At 47.2% G+C, this 21,978-nt stretch overlaps 1 protein-coding gene across 1 annotated transcript in view; it reads left to right on the top strand.

Annotated features, from left to right (window-relative positions):
* LOC120036473 (ankyrin-3-like) overlaps window positions 1-21,978 on the top strand; it is a 61,717-nt gene that overhangs the window by 19,114 nt on the left and 20,625 nt on the right. Inside the window, exons 10-14 of the mRNA XM_038982909.1 lie at window positions 10,481-10,555; window positions 11,308-11,439; window positions 12,114-12,257; window positions 15,530-16,322; window positions 20,263-20,557. Of these exons, the coding sequence (XP_038838837.1) occupies window positions 10,481-10,555; window positions 11,308-11,439; window positions 12,114-12,257; window positions 15,530-16,322; window positions 20,263-20,557 (1,439 nt within the window). The remainder of the gene's footprint in view (window positions 1-10,480; window positions 10,556-11,307; window positions 11,440-12,113; window positions 12,258-15,529; window positions 16,323-20,262; window positions 20,558-21,978) is intronic.

Raw genomic sequence — 21,978 nt, 5'->3', positions numbered from 1 at the left:
ACCACACCAGCCCCTGGCAGTACCATTCAGAGCACCACACCAGCCCCTGGCAGTACCATTCAGAGCACCACACCAGACCCTGGCATTACCATTCAGAGCACCACACCAGTCCCTGGCAGTACCATTCAGAGCACCACACCAGCCCCTGGCAGTACCATTCAGAGCACCACACCAGACCCTGGCAGTACCATTCAGAGCACCACACCAGACCCTGGCATTCAGAGCATAACAATGCTGCCTCCACCGAACAGGGTGGAGGCAGCCTTCAGGAGACTGGATGAGAACAGGGTGGAGGCAGCCTTCAGCAGACTAGAGGGGAACAGGGTGGAGGCAGCCTTCAGCAGACTGGAGGAGAACAGGGTGGAGGCAGCCTTCAGGAGACTGGAGGAGAACAGGGTGGAGGCAGCCTTCAGCAGACTGGAGGAGAACAGGGTGGAGGCAGCCTTCAGCAGACTGGAGGAGAACAGGGTGGAGGCAGCCTTCAGGAGACTGGATGAGAACAGGGTGGAGGCAGCCTTCAGCAGACTGGAGGAGAACAGGGTGGAGGCAGCCTTCAGGAGACTGGAGGAGAACAGGGTGGAGGCAGCCTTCAGCAGACTGGAGGAGAACAGGGTGGAGGCAGCCTTCAGGAGACTGGAGGAGAACAGGGTGGAGGCAGCCTAACCTCTAGCAGCAGATCAGATAACAACAGGTCAGGTGTAGCCTCTAGCAGCAGATCAGATAACAACAGGTCAGGTGTAGCCTCTAGCAGCAGATCAGATAACAACAGGTCAGGTGTAACCTCTAGCGGCAGATCAGATAACAACAGGTCAGGTGTAGCCTCTAGCAGCAGATCAGATAACAACAGGTCAGGTGTAGCCTCTAGCAGCAGATCAGATAACAACAGGTCAGGTGTAGCCTCTAGCAGCAGATCAGATAACATCAGGTCAGGTGTAACCTCTAGCAGCAGATCAGATAACAACAGGTCAGGTGTAGCCTCTAGCAGCAGATCAGATAACAACAGGTCAGGTGTAGCCTCTAGCAGCAGATCAGATAACAACAGGTCAGGTGTAACCTCTAGCAGCAGATCAGATAACAACAGGTCAGGTGTAGCCTCTAGCAGCAGATCAGATAACATCAGGTCACGTGTAGCCTCAAGCAGCAGATCAGATAACAACAGGTCAGGTGTAGCCTCTAGCAGCAGATCAGATAACAACAGGTCAGGTGTAGCCTCTAGCAGCAGAGTCAGGTGTAACCTCTAGCAGCAGATCAGATAACAACAGGTCAGGTGTAACCTCTAGCAGCAGATCAGATAACAACAGGTCAGGTGTAGCCTCTAGCAGCAGATCAGATAACAACAGGTCAGGTGTAGCCTCTAGCAGCAGATCAGATAACAACAGGTCAGGTGTAACCTCTAGCAGCAGATCAGATAACAACAGGTCAGGTGTAGCCTCTAGCAGCAGATCAGATAACAACAGGTCAGGTGTAACCTCTAGCAGCAGATCAGATAACAACAGGTCAGGTGTAGTCTCTAGCAGCAGATCAGATAACAACAGGTCAGGTGTAGCCTCTAGCAGCAGATCAGATAACAACAGGTCAGGTGGAGCCTCTAGCAGCAGATCAGATAACAACAGGTCAGGTGTAGCCTCTAGCAGCAGATCAGATAACAACAGGTCAGGTGTAGCCTCTAGCAGCAGATCAGATAACAACAGGTCAGGTGTAACCTCTAGCAGCAGATCAGATAACAACAGGTCAGGTGTAACCTCTAGCAGCAGATCAGATAACAACAGGTCAGGTGTAGCCTCTAGCAGCAGATCAGATAACATCAGGTCAGGTGTAGCCTCTAGCAGCAGATCAGATAACAACAGGTCAGGTGTAGCCTCTAGCAGCAGATGAGATAACAACAGGTCAGGTGTAACCTCTAGCAGCAGATCAGATAACAACAGGTCAGGTGTAGCCTCTAGCAGCAGATCAGATAACAACAGGTCAGGTGTAACCTCTAGCAGCAGATCAGATAACAACAGGTCAGGTGTAGCCTCTAGCAGCAGATCAGATAACAACAGGTCAGGTGTAACCTCTAGCAGCAGATCAGATAACATCAGGTCAGGTGTAGCCTCTAGCAGCAGATCAGATAACAACAGGTCAGGTGTAGCCTCTAGCAGCAGATCAGATAACAACAGGTCAGGTGTAGCCTCTAGCAGCAGATCAGATAACAACAGGTCAGGTGTAGCCTCTAGCAGCAGATCAGATAACAACAGGTCAGGTGTAGCCTCTAGCAGCAGATCAGATAACAACAGGTCAGGTGTAGCCTCTAGCAGCAGATCAGATAACAACAGGTCAGGTGTAGCCTCTAGCAGCAGATCAGATAACAACAGGTCAGGTGTAACCTCTAGCGGCAGATCAGATAACAACAGGTCAGGTGTAGCCTCTAGCAGCAGATCAGATAACAACAGGTCAGGTGTAGCCTCTAGCAGCAGATCAGATAACAACAGGTCAGGTGTAGTCTCTAGCAGCAGATCAGATAACAACAGGTCAGGTGTAGCCTCTAGCAGCAGATCAGATAACAACAGGTCAGGTGTAGTCTCTAGCAGCAGATCAGATAACAACAGGTCAGGTGTAGCCTCTAGCAGCAGATCAGATAACAACAGGTCAGGTGTAACCTCTAGCAGCAGATCAGATAACAACAGGTCAGGTGTAGCCTCTAGCAGCAGATCAGATAACAACAGGTCAGGTGTAGCCTCTAGCAGCAGATCAGATAACAACAGGTCAGGTGTAACCTCTAGCAGCAGATCAGATAACAACAGGTCAGGTGTAGCCTCTAGCGGCAGATCAGATAACAACAGGTCAGGTGTAGCCTCTAGCAGCAGATCAGATAACAACAGGTCAGGTGTGGCCTCTAGCAGCAGATCAGATAACAACAGGTCAGGTGTAGCCTCTAGCAGCAGATCAGATAACAACAGGTCAGGTGTAGCCTCTAGCAGCAGATCAGATAACAACAGGTCAGGTGTAACCTCTAGCAGCAGATCAGATAACAACAGGTCAGGTGTAACCTCTAGCAGCAGATCAGATAACAACAGGTCAGGTGTAGCCTCTAGCAGCAGATCAGATAACAAGATAGCAGGACAGAACACAACATGCTTCAGTGGGAAACTACATCTGTAAGTAGCTAGACAGTAGATAGTGTGGACCACGTTGCCAATGAAGAGGAAAAGATTTAGGCCAAATTAACGGGTACTGAAGACATCACATCAATATCAGAAGACTCTCAGCGCTCCTCCTTCAATACATCCAGGTCTACTACTACATCCAGGTCCAGTAGTACATCCAGGTCTACTACTACATCCAGGTCCACTACTACATCCAGGTCTACTACTACATCCAGGTCCACTACTACATCCAGGTCCAATACTACATCCAGGTCCACTACTACATCCAGGTCTACTACTACATCCAGGTCCACTACTACATCCAGGTCCAATACTACATCCAGGTCCACTACTACATCCAGGTCCACTACTACATCCAGGTCCACTACTACATCCAGGTCTACTACTACATCCAGGCCCAATACTACATCCAGGTCTACTACTACATCCAGGTCCAATACTACATCCAGGTCCAATACTACATCCAGGTCCACTACTACATCCAGGTCCACTACTACATCCAGGTCTACTACTACATCCAGGTCCACTACTACATCCAGGTCCAATACTACATCCAGGTCCACTACTACATCCAGGTCCACTACTACATCCAGGTCTACTACTACATCCAGGTCCAGTAGTACATCCAGGTCTACTACTACATCCAGGTCCAATACTACATCAAGATGTACTACTACATCCAGGTCCACTACTACATCCAGGTCCACTACTACATCCAGGTCCACTACTACATCCAGGTCCACTACTACATCCAGGTCCAATACTACATCCAGGTCCAATACTACATCCAGGTCCAATACTACATCCAGGCCCAATACTACATCCAGGTCCAATACTACATCCAGGCCCAATACTACATCCAGGTCCACTACTACATCCAGGTCTACTACTACATCCAGGTCCACTACTACATCCAGGTCCACTACTACATCCAGGTCCACTACTACATCCAGGTCCAATACTACATCCAGGTCCACTACTACATCCAGGTCCACTACTACATCCAGGTCCAATACTACATCCAGGTCCACTACTACATCCAGGTCCACTACTACATCCAGGTCCAATACTACATCCAGGTCCACTACTACATCCAGGTCCACTACTACATCCAGGTCCACTACTACATCCATATTTACTACTACATCCAGGTCCAATACTACATCCAGGTCTACTACTACATCCAGGTCCACTACTATATCCAGGTCCACTACTACATCCAGGTCCACTACTACATCCATATTTACTACTACATCCAGGTCCACTACTATATCCAGGTCCACTACTACATCCAGGTCCACTACTACATCCATATTTACTACTACATCCAGGTCCAATACTACATCCAGGTCTACTACTACATCCAGGTCCACTACTACATCCAGGTCCAATACTACATCCAGGTCCACTACTACATCCAGGTCCACTACTACATCCAGGTCCACTACTACATCCAGGTCCAATACTACATCCAGGTCCACTACTACATCCAGGTCTACTACTACATCCATATTTACTACTACATCCAGGTCCAATACTACATCCAGGTCTACTACTACATCCAGGTCCACTACTATATCCAGGTCCACTACTACATCCAGGTCCACTACTATATCCATATTTACTACTACATCCAGGTCCAATACTACATCCAGGTCTACTACTACATCCAGGTCTACTACTACATCCAGGTCCACTACTACATCCAGGTCCAATACTACATCCAGGTCCAGTATTACATCCAGGTCTACTACTACATCCAGGTCCAATACTACATCCAGGTCTACTACTACATCCAGGTCTACTACTACATCCAGGTCCAATACTACATCCAGGTCCACTACTACATCCAGGTCCACTCCTACATCCAGATTTACTACTACATCCAGGTTAACTACTACCTCCAGGTCTACTACTACATCCAGGTCCAATACTACATCCAGATGTACTACTACATCCAGGTCTACTACTACATCCAGGTCCACTACTACATCCAGGTCCACTACTACATCCAGGTCCACTACTACATCCAGGTCCAATACTACATCCAGGTCCAATACTACATCCAGGTCCACTACTACATCCAGGTTCACTACTACATCCAGGTCCACTACTACATCCAGGTCCACTACTAAATCCAGGTCCACTACTACATCCAGGTCCAATACTACATCCAGGTCCAATACTACATCCGGTTCCACTACTACATCCAGGTCCACTACTACATCCAGGTTCACTACTACATCCAGGTCCACTACTACATCCAGGTCCACTACTACATCCAGGTCCAATACTACATCCAGGTCCACTACTACATCCAGGTCCACTACTACATCCAGGTCTACTACTACATCCAGGTCCACTACTACATCCAGGTCCACTACTACATCCAGGTCCACTACTACATCCAGGTCTACTACTACATCCAGGTCCACTACTACATCCAGGTCCACTACTACATCCAGGTCTACTACTACATCCAGGTCCAATACTACATCCAGGTCCACTACTACATCCAGGTCCACTACTACATCCAGGTCTACTACTACATCCAGGTCTACTACTACATCCAGGTCCACTACTACATCCAGGTCTACTACTACATCCAGGCCCACTACTACATCCAGGTCCACTACTACATCCAGGTCCACTACTACATCCAGGTCCACTACTACATCCAGGTCTACTACTACATCCAGGCCCACTACTACATCCAGGTCCACTACTACATCCAGGTCCAATACTACATCCAGATGTACTACTACATCCAGGTCCAATACTACATCCAGGTCCACTACTACATCCAGGTCCACTACTACATCCAGGTCCACTACTACATCCAGGCCCAATACTACATCCAGGTCCAATACCACATCCAGGTCCACTACTACATCCAGGTCCAATACTACATCCAGGTCCAATACTACATCCAGGTCCACTACTACATCCAGGTCCAATACTACATCCAGGTCTACTACTACATCCAGGTCCAATACTACATCCAGGTCTACTACTACATCCAGGTCCACTACTATATCCAGGTCCACTACTACATCCAGGTCCACTACTACATCCAGGTCTACTACTACATCCAGGTCCAATACTACATCCAGGTCCACTACTACATCCAGGTCCACTACTACATCCAGGTCTACTACTACATCCAGGTCTACTACTACATCCAGGTCCAGTACTACATCCAGGTCCAATACCACATCCAGGTCTACTACTACATCCAGGTCCAATACTACATCCAGGTCCAATACTACATCCAGGTCTACTACTACATCCAGGTCTACTACTACATCCAGGTCTACTACTACATCCAGGTCCACTACTACATCCAGGTCTACTACTACATCCAGGTCTACTACTACATCCAGGTCTACTACTACATCCAGGTCCACTACTACATCCAGGTCCACTACTACATCCAGGTCCACTACTACATCCAGGTCTACTACTACATCCAGGTCCACTACTACATCCAGGTCTACTACTACATCCAGGTCTACTACTACATCCAGGTCTACTACTACATCCAGGTCCAGTAGTACATCCAGGTCTACTACTACATCCAGGTCCACTACTGCATCCAGGTCCACTACTCTATCCAGGTCCAATACCACATCCAGGTCCACTACTACATCCAGGTCTACTACTACATCCAGGTCTACTAATACATCCAGGTCGACTACTACATCTAGGTCCAGTACTACATCCAGGTCCACTACTACATCCAGGTCCAATACTACATCCAGGTCCAATACTACATCCAGGTCCAATACCACATCCAGGTCCACTACTCTATCCAGGTCCAATACTACATCCAGGTCCAATACTACATCCAGGTCCACTACTACATCCAGGTCCACTACTATATCCAGGTCCACTACTACATCCAGGTCCACTACTACATCCAGGTCTACTACTACATCCAGGTCCACTACTACATCCAGGTCCACTACTACATCCAGTTCCACTACTACATCCAGGTCTACTACTACATCCAGGTCCACTACTATATCCAGGTCTACTACTACATCCAGGTCCACTACTACATCCAGGTCCACTACTACATCCAGGTCCACTACTACATCCAGGTCCAATACTACATCCATGTCCACTACTACATCCAGGTCTACTACTACATCCAGGTCCACTACTACATCCAGGTCCACTACTACATCCAGGTCCAATACTACATCCAGGTCTACTACTACATCCAGGTCCAATACTACATCCAGGTCCACTACTACATCCAGGTCCAATACCACATCCAGGTCCAATACTACATCCAGGTCCACTACTACATCCAGGTCCACTACTACATCCAGGTCCACTACTGCATCCAGGTCTACTACTACATCCAGGTCCACTACTATATCCAGGTCTACTACTACATCCAGGTCCAATACCACATCCAGGTCCACTACTACATCCAGGTCCACTACTACATCCAGGTCCAATACTACATCCAGGTCCACTACTACATCCAGGTCCACTACTACATCCAGGTCCACTACTACATCCAGGTCTACTACTACATCCAGGTCCAATACTACATCCAGGTCTACTACTACATCCAGGTCCAATACTACATCCAGGTCCACTACTACATCCAGGTCCAATACCACATCCAGGTCCAATACTACATCCAGGTCCACTACTACATCCAGGTCCAATACTACATCCAGGTCCAATACTACATCCAGGTCCAATACTACATCCAGGTCCAATACTACATCCAGGTCCACTACTACATCCAGGTCCACTACTGCATCCAGGTCCACTACTACATCCAGGTCCACTACTACATCCAGGTCCACTACTGCATCCAGGTCCAATACTACATCCAGGTCTAGTACTACATCCAGGTCCACTACTACATCCAGGTTTACTACTACATCCAGGCCCAATACTACATCCAGGCCCAATACTACATCCAGGTCCACTACTACATCCAGGTCCACTACTACATCCAGGTCCAATACTACATCCAGGTCCACTACTACATCCAGGTCTACTACTACATCCAGGTCTACTACTACATCCAGGTCCACTACTACATCCAGGTCCACTACTACATCCAGGTCCAATACTACATCCAGGTTTACTACTACATCCAGGTTTACTACTACATCCAGGCCCAATACTACATCCAGGCCCAATACTACATCCAGGTCTACTACTACATCCAGGTCCACTACTACATCCAGGTCCACTACTACATCCAGGTCCACTACTACATCCAGGTCCAATACTACATCCAGGTCCAATACTACATCCAGGTCTACTACTACATCCAGGTCCACTACTACATCCAGGTCTACTACTACATCCAGGTCCACTACTACATCCAGGTCCAATACTACATCCAGGTCCAATACTACATCCAGGTCTACTACTACATCCAGGTCCACTACTACATCCAGGTCCACTACTACATCCAGGTCCACTACTACATCCAGGTCCACTACTACATCCAGGTCCACTACTACATCCAGGTCCACTACTACATCCAGGTCCACTACTACATCCAGGTCTACTACTACATCCAGGTCCACTACTACATCCAGGTCCAATACTACATCCAGGTCCACTACTACATCCAGGTCCAATACTACATCCAGGTCCACTACTACATCCAGGTCCACTACTACATCCAGGTCTACTACTACATCCAGGTCTACTACTACATCCAGGTCCAGTACTACATCCAGGTCCACTACTACATCCAGGTCCAATACTACATCCAGGTCCACTACTACATCCAGGTCCAATACTACATCCAGGTCCAATACTACATCCAGGTCTACTACTACATCCAGGTCTACTACTACATCCAGGTCCAGTACTACATCCAGGTCCACTACTACATCCAGGTCCACTACTACATCCAGGTCCACTACTACATCCAGGTCTACTACTACATCCAGGTCCAATACTACATCCAGGTCCACTACTACATCCAGGTCCAATACTACATCCAGGTCCACTACTACATCCAGGTCCACTACTACATCCAGGTCCAATACTACATCCAGGTCCAATACCACATCCAGGTCCAATACTACATCCAGGTCCACTACTACATCCAGGTCCAATACTACATCCAGGTCTACTACTACATCCAGGTCCACTACTATATCCAGGTCCAATACTACATCCAGGTCCACTACTACATCCAGGTCCAATACTACATCCAGGTCCACTACTACATCCAGGTCTACTACTACATCCAGGTTTACTACTACATCCAGGTCTACTACTACATCCAGGTCCACTACTACATCCAGGTCTACTACTACATCCAGGTCCACTACTACATCCAGGTCCACTACTACATCCAGGTCCACTACTACATCCAGGCCCAGTACTACATCCAGGTCTTGTAGAGACGTGAGAGCAGAGGTTGAGCAGGCCGGCAGAGAGAAGAGGAGAAGGAGATGGAAGGAAGAGAGGAGGAGCTGTAGGCCGGCTGCAGGACAGGAGAAGGAATGCAGTCAGGTTGCAGGGTCCAACATGGCCCCTGTCATGGAGACCAAGCCTAGTTTGTAAAACTTTACACTTGTTGATCTTTAGTGCATGAGCCGTTGTGATTGGCTGTGATGTGACTTAACTGTAGCTGTCATTCTGTCGTTGTCATTTCGGTGTCCTGTCCAACCAGTCAAAGGGACTTTCTTAACTGTCCATCCAGACTTAGGAGCTTTATTAACTGTCCAACAAGACTTAGGAGCTGTATTAACTGTCCAACCAGACTTAGGAGCCAGGTGATGCAGCATGATAGTGACCAGAGCACTGTACAGACGACTAGTCTCTGGCCCGTGTAGAGCTGAGTCTGTATCAGTATAGTAGCAGTATCAGACAGGTGACCGTGCTCCAGTCTCCTCCAGCGTACACAGGTTACTGGCATGTCTACTTTCATTTCACTCTGACACACGTTTGGCCTTGAACACCAAGCTCCACACGATAGAGCTAGTGACATGGGAATTGGGGTGGTTTTGTTTCTGTGATGGTTTGATTGCCTGGTAGACTGGCTGGTTACATACCTAACACCCACTCAACAACAAATACTAGTCTTCTCCTGTAACTGTCAATGTGCCTTTGTCTTGCCATTGGATCCTCACAATTCTACCTGTTACTATCTGGCTTCTTATTTGGAAAGGTGCAGCCAAGTACTCCAACATGTAGAGCGTTTACTATGATCTTACTATGCAGAGACCTCTGAATTGATGAGGAGAATCTGGCCAGAAAAAGGTATGTTCTGTTTATCTTAAATACACAGTGATGAGATGATAACATGGTGCTGTCTGCCCCCCCACCCCCACCAGGCCCTCAGAGCCCCTGTGAGAGGACTGACCTGCGGATGGCCATAGTGGCAGATCACCTGGGTCTGAGCTGGACTGGTAAGAACACAGGTAGCATGGCTCCCCCTGGAGGACAGCAGTAGAATGGCAGTCTCTCTTCTACTGCAGTGACATAACGTACCAGCCACACACACCATTACCCCACACACTGACTGGAGACGACTAGAATACATCATTAGATGAGATTGTGACGCCATACTGTTCCTGTTGATGACTGAGCTGGGTAGGACTTCATCTGTTCCATCTGGAGGTTACTGTCATTATTATCAGGAGGGAAAGGGAGTGGCAGTGTGCCCAGCTCCCCTCCCCGCCTGCACTCCCCCGCCCGCCTGCACTGCGGCATTACGTACATGTCTGTCTGGGGGAGAGTCCCCTCCCCTCCTGCACTGCAGCATAATGTACATGTCTGTCTAGGGGAGGGGAGGAAAGAGAGGAGGAAAGGAAAGCAAAGGAAATGAAGAGAGGAGAGGAGAGGAGAGGAGAGGAGAGGAGAGGAGAGGAGAGGAGAGGAGAGGAGAGGAGAGGAGAGGAGAGGAGAGGAGAGAAAATGAAGGCAGGAGAGTTGAGGAGAGGGAAGGAGAGGCAAAGAGAGTAGAGGAGAGGAGAGGAAAAGAGAGGAGAGGATAGCAAAGAAAATGAAGGCAGGAGAGTTGAGGAGAGGGAAAGAGAGGTGGGGAGGAAAGAAAAGGAAATGAGGAGAGGAGAGGAGAGGAGAGGAGAGGAGAGGAGAGGAGAGGAGAGGAGAGGAGAGGAGAGGAGTCTAATCCATATTTAATGTTTTTCTGTTTCAGAGCTTGCCAGGGAAATGGATTTCTCTGTAGATGAGATCAATCACATCCGCGTGGATAACCCCAACTCTCTGACCGCTCAGAGTTTCATGCTTTTAAAGAAATGGGTTAGCAGAGATGGTAAAAATGCCACAAGTAGGTATCCCATTTCCTCCCTGAATTGAAGACTTGTAACTAGTCATTACTGAAACCACAGATGAATCCTGTAGCAGTAACACCACACAGGACTCTACACAGAACTGTCTCAGGTCATTACTCTACACAGAACTGTCTCAGGTCATTACTCTACACAGAACTGTCTCAGGTCATTACTCTACACAGAACTGTCTCAGGTCATTACTCTACACAGAACTGTCTCAGGTCATTACTCTACACAGAACTGTCTCAGGTCATTACTCTACACAGAACTGTCTCAGGTCATTACTCTACACAGAACTGTCTCAGGTCATTACTCTACACAGAACTGTCTCAGGTCATTACTCTACACAGAACTGTCTCAGGTCATTACTCTACACAGAACTGTCTCAGGTCATTACTCTACACAGAACTGTCTCAGGTCATTACTCTACACAGAACTGTCTCAGGTCATTACTCTACACAGAACTGTCTCAGGTCATTACTCTACACAGAACTGTCTCAGGTCATTACTCTACACAGAACTGTCTCAGGTCATTACTCTACACAGAACTGTCTCAGGTCATTACTCTACACAGAACTGTCTCAGGTCTCTGTCCTCAAGTGTTTTAATACTGTTGTGTATTGCTGTCTGTAGTGTATTAACCAGTTTGTCTGTTTCTGTCTTACTTTAGCGGATTCCCTTACAGAGGTCCTGACTAAGATCAATCGGATGGATATTGTGACATTGCTGGAAGGGCCAATATTTGACTATGGTAACATTTCAGGCACAAGATGTTTTGCTGATGATAACGCAGTTTTCCTGGATCAGTGTGATGGTAAAGTTTAGCCCCATCTAGCTGAACTCTGTCTCTCTCTTTCCCTCTCCTTCCCACAGAACCAGCCAGTCTAAACTAGTCGAACGTAGAGCCAATCTGGCTAAACTAGTCGAACATAGAGCCAATCAGGCTAAACTAGTCGAACGTAGAGCCAATCAGGCTAAACTAGTCGAACATAGAGCCAATCTGGCTAAACTAGCCGAACGTAGAGCCAATCAGGCTAAACTAGTCGAACGTAGAGCCAATCAGGCTAAACGAGTCGAACGTAGAGCCAATCAGGCTAAACTAGTCGAACGTAGAGCCAATCAGGCTAAACTAGTCGAACGTAGAGCCAATCAGGCTAAACTTGTCGAACGTAGAGCCAATCAGGCTAAACTAGTCGAACGTAGAGCCAATCAGGCTAAACTAGTCGAACGTAGAGCCAATCTGGCTAAACTAGTCGAACGTAGAGCCAATCAGGCTAAACGAGTCGAACGTAGAGCCAATCAGGCTAAACTAGTCGAACGTAGAGCCAATCAGGCTAAATGAGTCGAACGTAGAGCCAATCAGGCTAAACTAGCCGAACATAGAGCCAATCTGGCTAAACTAGCCGAACATAGAGCCAATCAGGCTAAACTAGCCGAACATAGAGCCAATCAGGCTAAACTAGTCGAACTTAGAGCCAATCTGGTTAAACTAGCCGAACGTAGAGCCAATCAGGCTAAATGAGTTGAACGTAGAGCCAATCAGGCTAAAGGAGTCGAACGTAGAGCCAATCAGGCTAAACTAGCCGAACATAGAGCCAATCAGGCTAAACTAGTCGAACTTAGAGCCAATCTGGCTAAACTAGCCGAACGTAGAGCCAATCAGGCTAAATGAGTTGAACGTAGAGCCAATCAGGCTAAACTAGTCGAACGTAGAGCCAATCTGGCTAAACTAGTTGAACGTAGAGCCAATCAGGCTAAAGGAGTCGAACGTAGAGCCAATCAGGCTAAATGAGTCGAACGTAGAGCCAATCTGGCTAAACTAGTCGAACGTAGAGCTAATCAGGCTAAACTAGTCGAACGTAGAGCCAATCAGGCTAAACTAGTCGAACGTAGAGCCAATCAGGCTAAAGGAGTCGAACGTAGAGCCAATCAGGCTAAACTAGCCGAACGTAGAGCCAATCAGGCTAAACTAGTCGAACGTAGAGCCAATCAGGCTAAACTAGTCGAACATAGAGCCAATCTGGCTAAACTAGTCGAACATAGAGCCAATCAGGCTAAACTAGTCGAACATAGAGCCAATCTGGCTAAACTAGTCGAACATAGAGCCAATCTGGCTAAACTAGTCGAACGTAGAGCCAATCTGGCCATGATGATGACAGATCAGATTTTATATTTTATATATAATGCCCCCTGAAATCAATCAACACTGATACTTTTCAAACACTGCTGTGTGTTCACCCTGTCAGGGGGCATTACAACTCTACTACTGTATGTGTGACTGTATTTTATGTTGTGTACAGTTTAAAATATCATGCTGCTTAATAAGCCTCTGAGGAATCACAACTCTAACCTATCTGATCTAGAAGATGAGAGCAATGTTTATTTCATTCAGATGGGTTAAAGATTTGGTTGGTATTTTGTTCTATAATAGTTATGGTGTGGGTATACTGATTGAAAAAATACAGTAATGTTTAACACACTACATTTGTCACATTTATCGCCTAAATATATTTAATTCACAATTTGATTGTCAAGTACATGAAAACATTATTATGTTAATCAATTTATATGGCAAATGGTTCCTGTCTGTTGTGGTGTGTTGTGTTACTAACCCTCTCCTGTTCTGTTAGATAGCGGTGTGTTGTGGTACTGCTAACGTTTCTGACAGCATGGCTGTGGCTTTAAGGGACCTCTGCTTGTTATAGGGCTGTTAGATAGCGGTGTGTTGTGGTACTGCTAACGTTTCTGACAGCATGGCTGTGGCTTTAAGGGACCTCTGCTTGTTATAGGGCTGTTAGAGCTGCTTAGGCTGTTAGTACCTCTGGTTTCTCTGAGCCTTCCTACCCTGCAGTTATCTTGCTTCTAACTCTGCTGAACCAGACCACCTAACCCCTCCCTGCTAACCTGCTACCTGCCCCTCCCTCCCTGCTGACACCCTCAGCTGTGTTCTCACCCTCCAGCCAACATACTGTACTGTTAACAGAGTTAACATACAGTACCCAACTGGACTGTTGGCAGCTCTGCTACAGCCTTGTGTGGCTGCTCCCTCAGTCTTAGTAGTTCTGCTAATAACGCTAGGCTAACAACGCTAGGCTAATGCTAGGCTAACAATGCTAGCCGAGCAATAGTAGGCTAACACTAGGCTAACAACGCTAAGCTAGCAATGCTAGGCTAATGTGTTGCTAACAACGCTAAACTAGCAATGCTAGGCTAATGTGAAGCTAACAACGCTAAACTAGCAATGCTAGGCTAATGTGAAGCTAACAACGCTAGCCGTTAGGCTCTGGCTGTAGCGCTCTTCCTCAACTGCAGCTACATAAACATAGTTACAGTCACATTGAATTTTCATCCACTAATTTTCATTCACTTTCAACCAAGTCTTGTCTGACTAACATTTTGTTTGTCTTTTCATCTGTCCATAGGACCTTACAGTAGTATCTTTGATAGTTCCTAAATGTCTTGCTGCTACCCCTTCTTCCTCACCATGTCCCCTTGTGCTCCGTGTTGTCATACCCCCCTATATATTAAGTATGTATATAGAAACTACAGGTCTATATGTCGTCCCTTATGGTTCCCTGATCATCTTCTGAACTTACATATCCATGTGATTAACATCACCTGTTGACTAAACTCATGATCAGTCATATCCAGGCCAACAGGCCATATGCAGATGAGCCATGTAAAGAGCTGCTAGCTACCTGCTACCTGCTAGGCTGTGAGCCATGTAAAGAGCTGCTAGCTACCTGCTACCTGCTAGGCTGTGAGCCATGTAAGAGCTGCTAGCTACCTGCTACCTGCTAGGCTGTGAGCCATGTAAAGAGCTGCTAGCTGCCTGCTACCTGCTAGGCTGAACGCTAACAGCCTGTCTCTTATAAGAGTATAAGTCAGTGATTTTCTGCAGTTGGCAGTATTATATGAATAGCACTCCTTCCTTCCTCCATCCTCCTTCCTCCTTCCTCCTGTCCATGCTGAGTGTCTTCGTGTTGTTGTTTCCCTCCTTCCTCCTTCCTCCTGTCCATGCTGAGTGTCTTCATGTTGCTGTGTCCCTCCATCTCAGCTCCACTGTGTTGTGGTTATCTCATCCAGGTTCCAGCAGCATCCAGCTAGAGCTTCAGACCCCCACAGGTTTGATCTCTCAGCCCCCCACCCCGCTAAGCAGCGACCCTTTCTTTGATGAGGACGCTGGCCTAGACTCCCCCTCTAGAACGCCCACTAGACCATGTGACTTGTCACTCACCCAGACCACCAGGACCCCAGGCCCCGCCCCCCATGCTCAACCCCCCACAATGGTGGTAGAGGAAGACACCTCTGGACCTCTAGACTCCCGGGGCGCCGGGGAGGGCACCGGGGAAGGAGGGGGCCCTAAAGTGACCTCCACTGAAGATGACACAGGGGTTAGCAGAGAGTCAGTGGCCTCATACAAGCCCCATGACAGGGAGGCAGGGGTGAGAGAGGAGGCTGAGCAGGATGTTGACATGGGGATGCTGATACATCAGATTGATCTTCCTCAGGGGGTGGTCAGGGAGGATGAGTGGCTGGCTGGAGCCAGAGGAGACCCATCAGAGGCCCTGGGCTTTAGGCCTGCCCTGTGGGGAGAGGGTGGTGTGTCTGGTTCTCCAGGGGAAGAGAAAGAGGAGGGGGAGATGACTGAGGAGAAGTTAAAGTCTCTGTTGGAGGAGATGGCGCTGGAGGAAGGCTCGGAGGACGAGGAGATGACGGAGGACAGGATAAACGCCATCTTGTCTCGAGTGCAGCAGGCAGACAAAGATGTGATGTCATCACCTGCAGGTTGGCATAGTGAGACGTCCAGCGTGAAGGTGGAGCCCCCGACACCTGGCCGCAGTCTGAGTGCTGAGGGCAACGACTTCCAGGACACCAGGTAGGATCTGATAGGATTATTAAACATTAATAATGTTGTCAGGGGTGGGGCTTAGTGTTCCCTCCCTCCAGGACACCAGGTAGGATCTGATATTAATATTAAACATGAATAATGTTGTCAGGGGTGGAGCTTAGCGTTCACTCCCTCCAGGACACCAGGTAGGATCTGATAGGATTATTAAACATGAATAATGTTGTCAGGGGTGGAGCTTAGCGTTCCCTCCCTTGGAGTCTCCTCTTGTACCTCAAATCTTCCTCAGTCAAATCTTCCTCAGTCAGTCGCTACATGATTTACCAATGATTCACGTTGTATCTACCAGGCACACAAGCTTTTATAAGGCCACAGAAATGTGTGCCTGCAGTTCCAAGGCAAGTCCTAAACTATATAGCTACATTTACTACAATACGCGTGATGTGGGCACTGTTAACATCTAGGTAATGATGGTATGTTGGTGTATTGTTGTCTCTACCTTCTTGCCCTTTGTGCTGTTGTCTGTGCCCAATAATGTTTGTACCATGTTTTGTGCTGCTACCATGTTGTTGTCATGTTGTATTCCTAACATGGTGTGTTGTCATGTGTTGCTGCCATGGTATGTTGTTGTCTTAGGTCTCTCTTTATGTAGTGTTGTGGTGTCTCTCTTTATGTAGTGTTGTGGTGTCTCTCTTTATGTAGTGTTGTGGTGTCTCTCTTTATGTAGTGTTGTGGTGTCTCTCTTTATGTAGTGTTGTGGTGTCTCTCTTTATGTAGTGTTGTGGTGTCTCTCTTTATGTAGTGTTGTGGTGTCTCTCTTTATGTAGTGTTGTGGTGTCTCTCTTTATGTAGTGTTGTGGTGTCTCTCTTTATGTAGTGTTGTGGTGTCTCTCTTTATGTAGTGTTGTGGTGTCTCTCTTTATGTAGTGTTGTGGTGTCTCTCTTTATGTAGTGTTGTGGTGTCTCTCTTTATGTAGTGTTGTGGTGTCTCTCTTTATGTAGTGTTGTGGTGTCTCTCTTTATGTAGTGTTGTGGTGTCTCTCTTTATGTAGTGTTGTGGTGTCTCTCTTTATGTAGTGTTGTGGTGTCTCTCTTTATGTAGTGTTGTGGTGTCTCTCTTTATGTAGTGTTGTGGTGTCTCTCTTTATGTAGTGTTGTGGTGTCTCTCTTTATGTAGTGTTGTGGTGTCTCTCTTTATGTAGTGTGGTGGTGTCTCTCTTTATGTAGTGTTGTGGTGTCTCTCTTTATGTAGTGTTGTGGTGTCTCTCTTTATGTAGTGTTGTGGTGTCTCTCTTTATGTAGTGTTGTGGTGTCTCTCTTTATGTAGTGTTGTGGTGTCTCTCTTTATGTAGTGTTGTGGTGTCTCTCTTTATGTAGTGTTGTGGTGTCTCTCTTTATGTAGTGTTGTGGTGTCTCTCTTTATGTAGTGTTGTGGTGTCTCTCTTTATGTAGTGTTGTGGTGTCTCTCTTCATGTAGTGTTGTGGTGTCTCTCTTTATGTAGTGTTGTGGTGTCTCTCTTGTCGTGATGTGTGTTTTGTCCTACATTTTCATTTTTAATTCCAGCCCCCTTCTCTGCAGGAGGCTTTTGCCTTTTGGCCCGTCATTGTAAATAACAATTTGTTCTTAACTGACTTGCCTAGTTAAAAAAGGTTAAATTAAATATAAAAAAGAAATATAGCATATAGCTATATAGCATAACCAGTAAATAATACGCCCAGACACATGACGTGGTGTAGCCTATAAATCTGGAACTGCATTGTTCGTTAAGGGTAAGTAAATATTTCACGGTATTCGGTGCATGTGACGAATACAATTTGATTTGATTTGAAATGACAAAATTGTATCACAAACAGCATTGAAAGTTGTCTTAAACTACAATGCATTGTATTGAAGAACTGTTCATTTGTATCTGCCTTAATTTACACAAATCAATTTGAAGTGATTCATATTTATCCACATTCAAGTTCATTGTTCAGACATCCTTCAGGGCTGTACGGTAATGTACAGTTGAAGTCGGAAGTTTACATACACCTTAGCCAAATACGTTTAAACTCAGTTTTTCACAATTCCTGACATTTAATCCTAGTAAAAATGCCCTGTTTTAGGTCAGTTAGGATCAACACTTTATTTTGAGAATGTGAAATGTCAGAATAATAGTAGAGAGAATGATTTATTTCAACTTCTAATTTTTTCATCACATTCCAAGTGGGTCAGAAGTTTACATACACTCAATTAGTATTTGGTAGCATGGCCTTTTACTTGGGTCAAACATTTTGGATAGCCTTCCACAAGCTTCCCACAATAAGTTGGGTGAATTTTGTCCCATTCCTCCTGACAGAGCTGGTGTAACTGAGTCAGGTTTGTAGGCCTCCTTGCTCACACACACTTTTTCAGTTCTGCCCACAAATTTTCTATGGGATTGAGGTCAGGGCTTTGTGATGGCCACTTCAATACCTTGACTTTGTTGTCCTTAAGCCATTTTGCCACAACTTTGGAAGTATGCTTGGGGTCATTGTCCATTTGGAAGACCCAAGCTTTAACTTCCTGACTGATGTCTTGAGATGTTGCTTCAATATATCCACATAATTTTCCTCCTCATGATGCCATCTAGTTTGTGAAGTGCACCAGTCCCTCCTGCAGCAAAGCACCCCCACAACATGATGCTGCCACCCCGTGCTTCACGGTTGGGATGGTGTTCTTCGGCTTGCAAGCTTCCCCCTTTTTCCTCCAAACATAACAATGGTCATTATGGCCAAAGAGTTTCACCAGACCAGAGGACATTTCTCCAAAAAGTACGATCTTTGTCCCCATGTGCAGTTGCAAACCATAGTCTGGCTTTTTTATGGCGGTTTTGGCTTCTTCCTTGCTGAGCGGCCTTTCAGGTTATGTCGATACAGGACTCATTTTACTGTGGATATTGATACTTTTGTACCTGTTTCCTCCAGCATCTTCACAAGGTCCTTTGTTGTTCTGGGATTGATTTGCACTCTTCGCACCAAAGTAAGTTCATCTCTAGGAGACAGAACGCGTCTCCTTCCTGAGCGGTATGACGGCTGCGTGGTCCCCTGGTGTTTATACTTGCGTACTATTGTTTGTACAGATGAACATGGTACCTTCAGGCATTTGGAAATTGCTCCCGAGGATGAACCAGACTTGTGGAGGGCTACAATTTATTTCCTGAGGTCTTGGCTGATTTCTTTTGATTTTCCCATGATGTCAAGCAAAGAGGCACTGAGTTTGAAGGTAGGCCTTGAAATACATCCACAGGTACACATCCAATTGACTCAAATTATGTCAATTAGCCTATCAGAAGCTTCTAAAAGTATGACATTTTCTGGAATTTCGGAAAGAACGCTTTCCTGTTTCAGCAATGCCCCTGTGTACAAAGCGAGGTCTATACAGAAATGGTTTGTCAAGATCGGTGTGGAAGAACTTGACTGGCCTGAACAGAGCCCTGACTTCAACCCCATCGAATACCTTTGGGATGAATTGGAACGCCGACTGCGAGCCAGGCCCTGAATAAATGTTCCAACATCTAGTGGAAAGCCTTCCCAGAAGAGTGGAGGCTGTTATAGCAGCAAAGGGAGGACTGACTGGATTGAGATGTTGGACGAGCAGGTGTCCACATACGGTTGGTCATGTAGTGTATTTCCACATTGCGTGGACAATGTTTTTCTAATTCTAATTGTAATCTCCTCCGCCCTCCCTCTCCCCCCCTCCTCTCCCACCCTCTTCCTCTCTTCCCCTTCCTTTCTCCTCCCCCCCTCCTCCGCCCTCCCTCTCCTCCCCCTCCCTCCCTCTCCCCCCCTCCTCTCCCACCCTCTTCCTCTCTTCCCCTTCCTTTCTCCTCCCCCCCTCTCCCCCCCTCCTCCTCTGCCCTCCCTCTCCCACCCTCCTCCTCTCTTCCCCTCCCCCCTCCTCTGTTCCTCTTCCTCTCTCCTCCCCCTGTCTCCCCCCCTCCTCCCCCAGCCCTGTGAATTCCCTGGACTCCCTGACAACATCACCTGTCCGACCAGCAGAGAAATCCAATGGAGACCACGCTGACTTCCTGTCCCAGCCCGGGTCATTTCCTGAGTCCCAGGGTTCGTCCAACGGGGTGAAGGGTCAGAGCCAGGTCGAGGACGAGGGAAGGGCGTCAGCGTCACAAGGAGGGCAGGGGGAGGGAAGCAGAAGGACTCTGGGAGAGGACAGCACAGCAGGACCAAGCAGCAAGGAGCAGCAGCAGGAGGAGGGAGGAGTTCAGGGGTCACAGCACAAAGTCCAGGTAACTCTACATATCATGACTCTGTGCTGTTATTATGGACACAGCTGTTCTTCTGTCCTCATCTCACTCACAAGGTTGATGTGTTATGAGGAAGACCAATGTCTTCCCGGGTGGCGCAGTGGTCTAGGGCACTGCATCGCAGTGCTAGCTGCGCCACCAGAGTCTCTGGGTTCGCGCCCAGGCTCTGTCGCAGCCGGCCGCAACCGGGAGGTCCGTGGGGCGACGCACAATTGGCATAGCGTCGTCCGGGTTAGGGAGGGTTTGGCCGGTAGGGATATCCTTGTCTCAGTATGTAAAAAATGTAATAAAATGTATGCACTCTACTGTAAGTCGCTCTGGATAAGAGCGTCTACTAAATGACTAAAATGTAAAATGTAAATGTAATGTACTCTGATATCTAGCTGGTGAAGACCACGTTCAACGGATCAAGGTGAAAAACAAATGCATCTTCTTCACTTCTAACCCTATTTCTGACGAACCTCTGAGTCAGGATCTAAAATCATTCCTGTACATGTCAGACAGGATCTATGACAGGACTGTTCTGAACCACATGTCAGACAGGATCTAAGACAGGACTGTTCTGAACCACCTGTCAGACAGGATCTATGACAGGACTGTTCTGAACCACCTGTCAGACAGGATCTATGACAGGACTGTTCTGAACCACCTGTCAGACAGGATCTATGACAGGACTGTTCTGAACCACCTGTCAGACAGGATCTATGACAGGGCTGTTCTGAACCACCTGTAAGACAGGATCTATGACAGGACTGTTCTGAACCACATGTCAGACAGGATCTATGACAGGACTGTTCTGAACCACATGTCAGACAGGATCTATGACAGGACTGTTCTGAACCACCTGTCAGACAGGATCTATGACTGTTCTGAACCACCTGTCAGACAGGATCTATGACAGGGCTGTTCTGAACCACATGTCAGACAGGATCTATGACAGGGCTGTTCTGAACCACATGTCAGACAGGATCTATGACAGGACTGTTCTGAACCACATGTCAGACAGGATCTATGACAGGGCTGTTATGAACCACCTGTCAGACAGGATCTAAGACAGGACTGTTCTGAACCACATGTCAGACAGGATCTATGACAGGACTGTTCTGAACCACCTGTCAGACAGGATCTATGACAGGGCTGTTCTGAACCACCTGTCAGACAGGATCTATGACAGGGCTGTTCTGAACCACATGTCAGACAGGATCTATGACAGGACTGTTCTGAACCACATGTCAGACAGGATCTATGACAGGACTGTTCTGAACCACATGTCAGATAGGATGTATGACAGGACTGTTCTGAACCACATGTCAGACAGGATCAATGACAGGACTGTTCTGAACCACATGTCAGACAGGATCTATGACAGGGCTGTTCTGAACCACATGTCAGACAGGATCTAT

The sequence above is a fragment of the Salvelinus namaycush genome, unplaced genomic scaffold (assembly GCF_016432855.1).
Source record: "Salvelinus namaycush isolate Seneca unplaced genomic scaffold, SaNama_1.0 Scaffold1343, whole genome shotgun sequence".
Classification (NCBI taxonomy): Eukaryota; Metazoa; Chordata; class Actinopteri; order Salmoniformes; family Salmonidae; genus Salvelinus; species Salvelinus namaycush.
This window is presented reverse-complemented; position numbering and strand designations above follow the sequence as displayed.